The sequence below is a fragment of the Mesoplodon densirostris genome, chromosome 1 (assembly GCF_025265405.1).
Source record: "Mesoplodon densirostris isolate mMesDen1 chromosome 1, mMesDen1 primary haplotype, whole genome shotgun sequence".
NCBI lineage: Eukaryota > Metazoa > Chordata > Mammalia > Artiodactyla > Ziphiidae > Mesoplodon > Mesoplodon densirostris.
The window spans coordinates 53,380,753-53,393,540 of record NC_082661.1 but is presented as its reverse complement, the minus strand read 5'-3'; the positions used below and the strand labels follow the sequence as shown (position 1 = coordinate 53,393,540).

Here is a 12,788-nt window from a genome sequence, read left to right as displayed (position 1 = left end):
AGGAGTTTTCATTCTCCAGATCAAGTGTGCAGTGGAGGGCAGAATGGGTAGATTGGCCAAGAGTACAGAGAGGTTGAGGACATGGGTTTGGAGATGAGGGTGATTGTCATGTGCTTTGGCAGTCTCAGGTAATTGGCTATGGATTAATAAATCAGTCTGAGGGAGGCAGGTATATTGAGGGATGAAGTTGAAGAATAAATTGTATTTAGGCTGTCTGTAGTCTCATAAGCCATGTATAAGAGTCTCCTTGTCCCTGAAAAACATGCACTTTTGTGCCATTTATTTTCATTTTCTTTTTCTAGAAAACTTTACCTTTCATTTCAGTCCAACTCAAACCTCGCACTTTATAGTTCATCCCAGCTTCTTTCCTACCCAAGAAAATTTCCCAAAGTATGTCAACTTTTTCTCCAAAAACGTAACTCTTGTCTCTACTATTCATTTGCCAGGTGGTTCTATCTTTTTGTCTTACTATTTAAAAAAATTTTCATCACTCTGTGTATAGCTTCTCTATTCAGTTATGGATGGTAAATTCCTACTAATAATTGATCAGTACTTGAAATTTAATAATTCAACTATATTTTGAATCTGTAAAAATAAAACAATTAAATGTGAACAAATTCTTATCTATGGATCAGCAATTTAAAGGTTCTTAAAAAATCTCTTCCTTGGTTAAAAGAAAAATCAGGCCTGAAATCAAGTATGAGAAGTAGCTTCAGAGAAAAATAATCTTATGAAAACCAAGCTCATATTGAATATTTGAGAATTTAGAGATTTGGGAATATTTGTTAAAAGCTAGAAAATTTAATAGAAACTGTTTCTACTTTTGAAATTTAACGCATCCATGAATTTAACTTTAATCCTAATATGTTAAAGTAGCCATTACATTGGAGAGAATACTTTTTCATTGTATTACTTTAAATATTGAGATTTCACACATATAACAAGTTATTGTCTTGGAAACCACCTGGAATTATGTGTAATGTGAATGCAGTAATTTTTAAATTGCTATAGCTATGACTTCCGGTTAAAACATTGTGTTTTTCACGTCCATGAAACACATTATCCCTAGTTGTGTTGTTTTTTTTTTTTCCCTCTTATTCAGCATGTATGTTTATTGCATGAAACTAAAGGGAAGCTTAAATGTTTTTAGAGTAGATGTTTTTTTAAGGTAGTTTAAGATTAGGAAATATGTGGTGTGTATAAGAGTTTTGTAAAACCTTGTTTAATCTTTATTGGAAAAGATGGTTTATCAACAATGTAAAGACAGAAGAATAACAGTGTATCTGTCTTAACTGTCTGCTGGCACTTTGAGGACATAGGAGTCCAGGGGTGTGTCCAAACTGGGAATTAATGAGGGTAGCATAGTTATGCAGCTAAAAAAGATGTGAAGTTTTAGAGGGTAATTAAAATTAGAAGCTAAAGATCAGACTATCAGTGCAGAAAAGTAAAATAAGTATAATTTTTTCCAGGCAAGACCTTTCCTCAGAGGTTTTTGTTTCTACTCTAGTTCCTAAGGAATAAGATTTACTTAACCAATGTGTAAAATACACAAGAGGAGGGAGTGCAGATGATAATTGGGTTAATGACAACTAGGATTGATTGAACTTTTCAGTGGAAACAAATTCAATATCTGAAGTGAGTAAAAGTCAAAGGCTTTGTGATAATGATAAATGATTTATAATAATCACTGTAATAATTTTATAACCTTTCTTTCTGAAATTATATTGTATATCTTTTCCCTCCAACTTCTTCCCCTGCCTTTCCAGAGCCTCTCCCTATAGAGAATCTCCTTTGGGTCATTTTGAAAGCTATGGAGGGACCCCCTTTTTCCAGGCTCAGAAGATGTTTGTAGATGTACCAGAAAATACAGTGATACTGGATGAGATGACCCTCCGGCACATGGTTCAGGATTGCACCGCTGTAAAAACTCAGTTACTCAAACTGAAACGGCTGCTGCATCAGGTTAGTATGTAGTTAACATTTTCAGCTCTGATAGTTTGAATTGCAAAATGGATTGGCTTTACTTTTTTTTTTAAAGTATAGTTGAATTTCTAATGTCTACTTAGATTTGTGGAGAAATAATGGTTTAAATAATACATAATAGGAACTTCTCTGAGAGGAAAAAAATGTGTGATTTTGCATGGTGGTCTCAATACAGTCCCCAGCATTTATGAGCTATGTGATATTTGGTAAACTCTCTGCTTGTTTCCTCGTTTTTATAGTACCTACATTGTAAGTTTGTTGAGAGAGTTAGAGTTAGTAGTTGTAAATTGAGTGATTTAATACCAGAAAGATAGTAGGTGTTCAGTCCTCAGTGGCTGCTACTATAATTTCAGCTAAGTGAGAAATAAGGAATAGCAGTTTACATAATCATATAATTTCACTTTTATTTGAAACCTTCAAGTTTAATCATCCCCAGTCTTCTCATTTTTTTCGGAGAAAAGCTAGATGATGTGGTTGTCCAAAGACACATGGTGAGCTGATGGTAGAACCTGGCTTCTGATTCAGTAGCACTTTCTTTGTTTGAACAGAGCACATACAGACAAAGTCCAATGCAAAGCAGAAAGCTAAGGAATAAAATACTCATTTTAAATCGGGAATATATTTTGTTTAGTTTTAAATCTATATTTGTATTTTGTAGACTGGGCAAGTTTAACTTAAAATTATGGTTGAGAAAGAACAGTCTGGAATTTCTGCTCAGTTTACATTCTGAGTTACCTTCCTCAGGATTGTATATTCTAACTTCTTATGATCAGGGACCAAGTCTTAGAATTTCCGGTGGCCATCAAAACCATCTAGCAGCCATCAAGATAGATACTCAGTAAAGGCTATTTGAAGTGAACTGTGGCTCCTCTGTTAGTAACTACAATTAGTGTGACTATCCTGTTAGTCATGTAAGTTGTTTTATATTACTCGATTATGGATTCTCTGGACTATTCTCCATTCTTTTTTTTTTTTTTAATTATTTATTTATTTATATTTTTGGCTGTGTTGGATCTTTGTTGCTGCGTGCGGGCTTTCTTTAGTTGCAGTGAGCGGGGGTAACTCTTCGTTGCGGTGCGCGGGCCTCATTGTGGTGGCTTCTATTGTTGCGGAGCATGGACTATAGGCGTGCGGGCTTCAGTAGTTGTGGCTTACAGGCTCTAGAGCGCAGGCTCAGTAGTTGTGGTGCATGGGCTTACTTGCTCCGCAGTATGTGGGATCCTCCTGGATCAGGGATCAAACGGTATCCCCTGCACCAACAGGTGGATTTTTAACCACTGTGCCACCAGGGAAGTCCCTATTCTTCTCCCATTCAAAAAGGTAGATATTTAACTACCTTTTGAAAAGACACTTTTCTGTGCTAAGGTCGGGAGCAAGAAAGTGGAGGATCCTTTTCGGATCTGGGGTTCTTGGACTCCTCTAGAGGCAGAAAGAGATTCAGTGATTGAAACACCCAGACATAAAGCTTACAACTTAGTTTAACTGTAACTAGGATATAGATTCTCTTCATAGTGTTTCTCTTCTTGCTGATCCTGGGAGAAGATTTTCTGTCAGGAGCTTCAGAGACAAAGGAAAGAGAAGGTAGAAAAGGTGGTAAATAGCTAAAATATGTTAAATATCTACTTGGAGTTAGTCGTTGTACTAGCTTTACCACATAGCCTCTTTTGTGTCTGGGTGTATTGCCCTGAAACATGATTGAATATCATCTAATTAAGACCAGGCAACCTCTAATAATGAGTAAAGTGGCATAATTCAGGAGAGAATAGGTGAATTGGTAACCAGCCATAGGTACCATAAAAATAGAAAACTGTTCTTTGAGACACTTTATGAAAAACAGTGAATATCTTAATGGCTCTTTTCTGTCATTATGGCCTCTGAAATTTTAGATAGTACACATTGATCAGATTGACTTTATCCTTTGTTTACGCAGTGAAAACAAATTATGAGAAGAAAATTGTCTTTTTAAGACATCTTTAAAGTTTCCCAAAATGCTAATAGAAGTTAAAGGCTGAATTAGTCCAATATTTTGTATAATTGCCTCTTTTTTTTTGGCTGCATTGGGTCTTTGTTGCTGTGCATGGGCTTCCTCTAGTTGCGGTGAGTGGGGGCTACTCCTCGTGGCGGTGTGCGGGCTTCTCATTGCAGTGGCTTCTCTTTGTTGTGGGGCACAGGCTCTAGACGCATGGGCTTCAGTAGTTGTGGCTCGCGGGCTCTATAGCGCAGGCTCAGCAGCTGTGGCACATGGGCTTAGTTGCTCCGCGGCATGTGGGATCTTCCTGGGCCAGGACTTGAACCCATGTCCCCTGCATTGGCAGGTATTTGAACCCATGTCCCCTGCATTGGCAGGATTTTCAACCACTGCGCCACCAGGAAAGTCCAATTGCCTCTTAATGTTACTAAATTTTAATTTAGTAACATTAAAATGTAATGTTACTAAATTTTAAAAACTTCAGTGTAATACATATACATGGCTTAAAAAAATCACGTAGTATCAAGAGGCTTAATGAAAAAAACAGTATTTCTGTCCCTCTTCCCACTTCAGTCAGCCTTTTCTGATCTGAACAGGTTACTGTCTGAAGCTTCTTTAGAACTATCATACAGGGACTTCTTTTGTCATATTCTGGGATTTCGACCGTTATTTCCTGGATAACATATCTTCTTTTTTCTTAGCTTACTCCCTTATTTAGCTGGAGTATATCCTTAATTTACTTCCTAAGAGAGGGCAAATGGGTGGTAAATTTTTTAAAATTCATCTGTCACTGAAAATCTCTTTTTATCTACTCTCACATTTAATTGATACTAATAGTTTGGCAGGGATGGAGTAGTTTGGCTGGGATAAAAGTGAGTTTTTCCTTAGAAATTTGAAGGCATTGCTTTTCTAAGATCCAGTTTAGCCACTGAGAAAAGTCTGCTACATTCTAATCCATTTTACATTTTGTTTTGTCTGTTTTTAATCTCTCTGGGAGATTTTTATTTATGGCATTCTGCAGTTTCACAGTGATATCCTGGGAATTTTTTGTTTGTTTGTTTTCCACTTAATGTATGGGTAATTAGTGAGCTTTTTGAAGATTCATATAGTGTGAAATTTTCTTAAGTCATTTCTATGATTATTTTCTTTACCCTTTTTTCTGTTTCTTTCTGGAATTCTTGGTAGTCAAAACTAGAACTTACGAATTTTCAGGTTTTTTTCTTGCATATTTTCCTTTTCTTTGAGTTTGATTATGTTTCTGGTATATTTCCTCAACTTCATATTCCAGCTCCCTGTTTCTGTTGAATTATTTATCTTGGCAATTGTATTTCCAGTTTCCAAGAACTCTTTATTGTATACCTTTCCTTATTCATATCATTCAGTTCTTATTTTGTTAGTAAACTATATTAAGTAGCTTGTTTCTGTTCTTTTTTGTTAAGATTTCTCAGGTTCCCTACATTATTATCTCTTTCTAAATGGTCATTTTGTTCTTTGTGTTTATTTTAGTTTCTCTTTCTTTTGGAATATTTCTTCAAATGTCTAATGATTCTTTGTTGTTTATTAATATTTAAGAGTGAGGGGGGAAAAAGTTGGTTCAGGACTCTTTATACATGGGCTGGGCTTGTCAACTGGCTGGCTTCATTTTACAGTGATGGATGGATGTCAGTGCACCCTCAGTACTTCCTAAGTGGAGGATTTTTCCTTCTGAGGTTTTGCTACAGTTTCTACAGAGAAGAAACCTCTGATTTTTTTTTTTTTTTGCTTGGAATAGAGGTAGAAGACTGAGAATCTATTTTTGCCTTATGCAGACTTCCAATTAATTCCCATATTTTTTTTTTTTTTTTTTTTTTTTGCCGTACGCGGGCCTCTCACTGTTGTGGCCTCTCCCGTTGCGGAGCACAGGCTCCGGATGCGCAGGCTCAGCGGCCATGGCCCACGGGCCCAGCCACTCCGCGGCATATGGGATCCTCCCAGACCGGGGCACGAACCCGTATCCCCTGCATCGGCAGGCGGACTCTCAACCACTGCGCCACCAGGGAGGCCCTAATTCCCATATTTTTAACCCTAATGGGTCATATACTTACCTTTTCCCATATCTAGTATTTTGACCCTCTTTGGAGTTTTGCAGGGCAAATTGGTTCTCTTTTTGTTCTTATTCCTTGTCTACACACACTGTAGTTGTGTCTTCCTCCAGTCCTGCTAAATCACTAATTAGAGTTTCTGTCTGCTATGTCCACTCTTCAGTTGTCTTTATCATTATGGTTTATATGTTTTTTAAATTTCTTTACTTTCATTTTAGTATCGGTTTAAAAGAAAGATAAAAATATCTTTAAATCAATTCTTATCTTCTTATCAATTAAAATACAGAGAAAAATATTTAAATAATACTTTAGTTGTGTGAATGCTTACTTATGAAACTTTAATGTGTCACAGCTCAAGTTTTATTTAATCCTTGCCTGTTGTTGTTGTTTGCTGGATTTGCCAGTAGAGAGGTGACATTTTGTATTCATTTGCAAACACAAGAATTGTAAATAAACACTGGCTTTTGTATTCATTTGCAAACATAAGAATTGTAAATAAACACTGGCAGCCAGTATTTGCTTGGGGCTTCTCATAAGAGATTGCTATTATAGGGAGGAGTCACCCTTTATTTCAATGAAACATGAAGCTTTTCAAGATTTGACTGAATACTAGCTCAGAAAGAAGAATGTCCACTTAGAAAGAGGTAGTTGCATAATCTCTTTTGTTCTCTTACTTTGATGTTCTCTAAGTGGCTTAAGGCAGTGTTCCTTAAACTCCAACAGAATTCTTTTCCTTGATTATTTTAAGCAAAGTTTAGTTAGCCTATTTCCCTTATAAGGTTGAATTAAATTTATATAAGAATACTAAAGAAAAATGATGAATGAAAAATAGCATAAAAATGATTTCTGCAACCCGATTCTTATTGGAAACAACAGAATTTTATAGAGCTTCTGAGAACTTTACATATAAATACATAAAATTTCTATTACCTATTACTCATTAAATGTATGTTAGATTGATTTTAATCAAATAATTTTGCATGCACCTTACCTGCATTAGTTGCTTGTTATCCATCAATCCAGTGGACTCTCATTACTGTCTTTGTCTTCTTGACATGCAGGACCTGATCAAGAGACCCTACTTGACAGGACGAATGAGAAACCACCTTTACATTTTGTAGACTTCTCTTTAGTATCTATTACCAGTCTGAAGGAATTGCTTTTGTGTTAGTCTGGGTTCTCCAGAGAAAAAAGAACCAATAGTGTGTGTATGTGTGTGTATTTGTCTATCTACATGCACACACACATGTAATATATGAAGAGGTTTATTATAAGGATTTGGCCCACATAATTATAGAGGCTGAGAAATCCCAAGATCTGTAGTCATTAGGCTGGAAACCCAGGAGACTGATGATAAAGTTCTAGTCTGATTCTGAAGGCCTAAGAACCAGGAGAGTCAATGGTGTAAGTTCAGTATCCAGAAGCCAGTGTCCCAGCTCAAAGACAGTCAGATGGAGAGAATGTGAATTCTCCCTTACTCCACCTTTTCTTCTACTCAGTCCCTCAGCAGATTGGATAAGGCCCACCCACATTCAGGAGGCATTCTGGAAGTCCACATTGATGGTAGTTTTGGCAGAAGCATTGCAAGTGTGGGAAGCGAATCATATCCAGAGTAAGGACAATAAGGACAAAACACTGCTCCTTCAGTAATGGAAGTGGTCCAGTGTAATCAATCTGCTACCAGATAGCTGGCCAATCATCCAGGGGATGGTGCCATATCAGGGGCTCAGTGTTGATCTCTGCTGCTGGCAGGTAAGGTGCTAAGCAGTGACTGTAGCCAGGTGGGCCATGTTGCTGAGTCCATGCATATTCCCCATCCCTGCCACCGTGGCTGTTTTGTTCATGAGCCTATTGGATGATAATAGGGGTGGCTGGGAAAGAGGCTGACTGGTATCCACAGAATGGGTCATCCTATCCACTTGATTATTAAAATCCTCTTCTACTGAGGTCACCCTTTGGTGAGCATTTACATGAGACACAAATATCTTCATATTTTTTGCCTATTCAGAGATGTCTATCCACATATATATCTTCACCAAATTTCCTTGTCACCAATTTTTCATTCATATTCCTTCCAACTCCTGACTGTCCTGTCAAACCATTGGTCGCAGCCCATGAATTGGTATATAACTGTACCATTTTTCCTTCTAAGCAAAGTGAACAACTAGATTTACTGCTTGAAGTTGCCCACTGGGAGGATTTTCCTTTACCACTGTCTTTCTGGGATGTCCCAGAAAGGGACTGTAGTGTTGTAGCCGTCCACTTTCAGCTGTTGTCTGCATGTTGTACAGAACTATCTGTAAACCAGACCTGAGTCTTCTCTTCCTCTATCAACTGGTTATAGGGAATTCCCCATGAGGCCATAGTACAGGCTGAGAGAGAAAGGCTGTATAGCAGAAGTAGGGATCATGGGCATTTGGGCCACTTTTTCATGTAACTTACTTGTATCATCCGGGTCTGCTTGGGCCTCATCACATATATACCACTTCCACTTGATGATGGAATATTGCTGTACACATGCAACTTCATGGCTTTGTGTGTCAGATGATACTAGTTCATGATGGGCAGCTCAGGTAGCATGGTAACTTGGTGGCTCAAGGTTAAACATTTAGTCACTGTTGAGAACCAGCAGAACAAGAGCTGTTTCTCAAAAGGAGAGTAGTTATTTGCAGAGGATGGATGGATTTTGCTCCACAATCCTAAGGGCCTACAGTGAGAGTCACCAGTGGAGGCCTGCTAAAGTCTCCAAACAGCATCCATATCTGCCACTGTCACTTCAGTACCAGGGGATCGGCTGGATCATGTGACCCAAGTCGCAGAGCAGCTTGCACAGCAGCCTGGTCCTGTTGCAGAGTCTTCTGGGCCCTACTCAAAACTAGCAGCTATTCCAGTCACTTGGTAAATGAGCTGAAATAACACATCCAGATGAAGAATATATTGTATTCAAAATCCAAAGAGGTCCACTAGGCATTGTACATCTTTTTTTTGGTTGTAAGAAGATCCAGATTCAACAACTTATACTCTACCTTAGAAGGGATATCTTGACATGCCCATGGTCCCCACTCCTGCTACACTGCCTTCTTTCTCTACCAGCAGTTGTTTATATTCCTTTTGTGTTTCTGGTAGTAACGGTAAATTGATGATTAGCAGTGCTATTCAAAGTAACTTGTACATGAAGTTTCTGTTCCTGGTCCACTAGAGTTAAAGTAGCTCTTGCCAGAATAGACGTCAACACATTTCATCCTTCTTCCACAAATTCTTGCTACCAGGGAAAAAAATTGAGCCAAATTAAACAGTATGTTTACTGACTACTTTATTTATATTCTGGTCCAAGCTTTTTACTGTGTCATAGACAGGAAACAGTTTGTGGACCAGAAGCGTTCTGCAAATCAAGCTGTGAATAACACTGGTGTAAGATACTGTCCTTACCTGTAGAAGAAACATGAAGGGAATGAAAAAGATATGCAGCCAAATGTTATATCAGAGGTATATTTATGTAGTATGCAGGAGAGAAAATGCCCTGGGAATGGAGATGAAGAGATTCACTGTATGCCATTATGGAGACATTGATATTTTGCTTCCTGAAAATTGAGTTTATCAGGTGAAGAATTCTGGGGAGATCAGTGGAGTTGGCACGTGCAAAGGCATAAGTTCTTAGGAGCTGTGTTGACTGAGGGAAAATCCACAAGTACTAAGATACTCAACAAGGAGAAAACCAGAAAAATCAGGGCTCACTTGGTACACTTTGAGGTGACTATTAATACAACTTCTTACTCTAAAAAAGTTTATTAATGGGAAATAATTAAGCACTTACGCTGCATTCATAGTAGGATATATATTTCAGTAACTAAAGAGATCCTTCATGAAAGATAATTCATCTCTGCTGAAGAGTGCCAGCAAATGAATGTAGAAAGTGTGATACAATTAGAGAAACATCATTTTACAAACCCTAATGAAATTCCGTAAATGAAATTTATGCCGAGATTATTATTGTTACACCCATTAGGTGAAAGAGTGATGCTTTCCCAGACAATTCATATAGTGCCAAAGTAACATTGTATGACTTACTTTATGGTTGCAAGAGAAAAACACATAATTGTTCATTGGAGAGATCAAATTGCCATCACCCCAATCCAGTGATTAGTTTTCCCATCACTACTAAGTTGCGTTAACCAGATAGTGTGTATCTTCTCATGTGATACACAGAATTATGTTTAATATATTCTAGGCAAAAATATTTAATTTTAATTCCTCAAGTCATTATTTACGGCTTCCTTTTTATAGGAGAAACAAATGATAGAAGATTAAGAAAGGAAGGAACCAAAGAAATTCAAATGGTTGGAAATTCTGTAGGAAAGATAGTGACGTCACTTCAGCTTATTAGTGTCCTAAAAATTTAGTACAGGGAGGTGACAGTGCTACCTTAAAAGGAATTTAAGACACAGCTAGATGCAATGTGAGATTATGAATTGGATACTGGTTGGACAGATAACTATAGAGGACATTTTGGGTCAGTTGGAGAAATTTGACTATGGCCTATGTATTAGATGAGGTGGAATTTTACTGAAATGGAAAGATTGTTGACTGAAGAAAAGCAGGTTATAAAACAGTATGTGCATTATGATCATATATCTTTATATATCTGTATACCTATATCTCCAGAAGGATATGCACTAAGGTGGTAAGTGATGATACCTGGGTGGTGAGAATGTGATCTTTTTTTAAAAATTTACATTTTCTAATTCCTGATTTTCTACAATATATATTTACTGTTTTGGAAAAAATAAAAGGCTATTGAAAAAGTATGTGTCCTACTTAAAGATTAGTTATAAATTGGATATGGTTAAAATGTAGAGTATTAGGGAAGAGGCAGGAATGATATATAGGCTTAGGGCAGATTGTAAAGGGTCTGTGTACCACAGAAGGAGCTTGGGCATTATTCTGTAGGCAGTAATAAGCTGGGAGTAGTGACATGGCCAAATTGGTATTTTAAAAACATTACTTGAAGGGATCTGTGGGAAATGAATAGCAGAGAGAGTGACTTAAGTCATAATATTTAGGTGGCTGTTGAGGACATCCAGGTTTTAGCTTAAAGTTTTTAAAAAGTCTTCTCTTTCCTGTATGTCTTACAGAGTTGTATGTAAAAATTTTATATAGTGGTCATACATTTCATACTGGGCATTCTTCTAGGTTCTGTAATGTATATTATCTCTAGTTCTTGAAAAGTGGGTGATAATTGGTTTCATCTCACAGTTGAAGAAGTTGAGACTCAGAGAGCTAATTATTGACAAAACTGGAGTTTTTACCCCAGTCTATATGGACTCCAAGGCCTGCTGCACACAGCGGCATTCTAGGAGATACCCTGGGGTACAACAGGAAGAGGAGAGTGTGAAGGCAACCTCTAGCACTCTCCTCATCATCGCCTTGCATCCCTTCAGCCAAACCCAGAACAATCGTTTATTAAATAGGCCTCTGTATTTAAGAGTTCACTTGAACAAAGTTCTCAGTGCACACAAATAAATTTAAAAATTGTAAACAATTGTGTTTGTTTTTGTTAATGCAGCTCAAGGGTACTTCACAATTTAAACAGCGCCTTTGTGAACTTTATTTTCTTTCTCAGTAACACTGTGGGATAGGGAGGATGGCAGTGATCCTATTTTAATGGTCAGAAAACTGAGACTCCCAGATTTATTGTGTTTCTCAAGGTCACCTGGTTGCATACGAATGCAGAATGTATTTTAAACCCAAGGCTTTTGAAACATTTTAGCATAATACTTCTCATATTGTATTACCTAATTTAGAGAATTTTAAATAAGAACTTTTGATCCTGATCTGAAGACATGGGCACATACAGAATAAAAAAATTTTTAGTGGTGTCTTATTTCCTTACTTTAATTCTCTACTTCCTGTTTCAACCACTTGAAGCATAATATGCACATAGAGAAGGGTACAATTCATATATGTCTATCTCAGTCAGTTTTCACAAACTGAAAATACCCATGGACTCAGCACCCAGCAAGAAAAAGAACATTACCAGGACCCCAGAACAGAAGCCTCTTTCAGTCATTAACCTGCATTTCTAATGGTGACTATCTGATTTCTGAAAACATAGATGAGTTTGCCTGTGTTTGAACTTTACATAAATGAAGGGAATGTATTATATTTCCTTTTTGTGTGTGGCTCCTTTTGCTCAATATTACATTTGTGAATTATTTCATTTTTTTCATTTGTTCTTATTGCTATAGAGTGTTACATGATGTGAATATACCGTAATTTATTTCATTTGTTCTACAGTTGATAGGCACTTAGGCAGTTTTTGGCTATTATGAATAGAGCTGCTACATTATTCTGGTATATGTCTTTTGGTGAACATATGTGTGCATTTTTGTTTGGTATATACCTATGAGTGGAATCAGCTTTAGTAGATACTGTCAAACGGTTTTCCAGGGAGGTTATGCTCATCCATTTTCTTCACTCTCATTTCATTATTTTCCCTGTATGCTTTTATTGTATTATCACATTGAGCATCTCTTTTGACCTTGGAGTGAGAGATGAAATATCTAAGGTGGAGTAATGGGAAGAACGTGATGGTATCTTTTTCTGACATTTTTCTTTAGGATTGCAAAATATTTGATCCTGATGATTCATACCCTGTCTACCTGTTTTGGGGGATAAAAATAAAGAGGTATATAGTAGTGTTTTATGAACTGTCAAGTATGATATACAAATGTTTTGTTTTATTATTTCCTCTCAGC

The 12,788-nt window shown here is 37.1% G+C and overlaps 1 protein-coding gene across 9 annotated transcripts in view; it reads left to right on the top strand.

The window, feature by feature from the left end:
* CCSER2 (coiled-coil serine rich protein 2) overlaps positions 1-12,788 on the top strand; it is a 146,779-nt gene that overhangs the window by 85,268 nt on the left and 48,723 nt on the right. For all 9 annotated transcript variants that reach the window (XM_060103404.1, XM_060103359.1, XM_060103394.1 and 6 more), the window contains one exon: positions 1,767-1,962. In XM_060103404.1, coding sequence (XP_059959387.1) covers positions 1,767-1,962 — 196 coding nt within the window. The remainder of the gene's footprint in view (positions 1-1,766; positions 1,963-12,788) is intronic.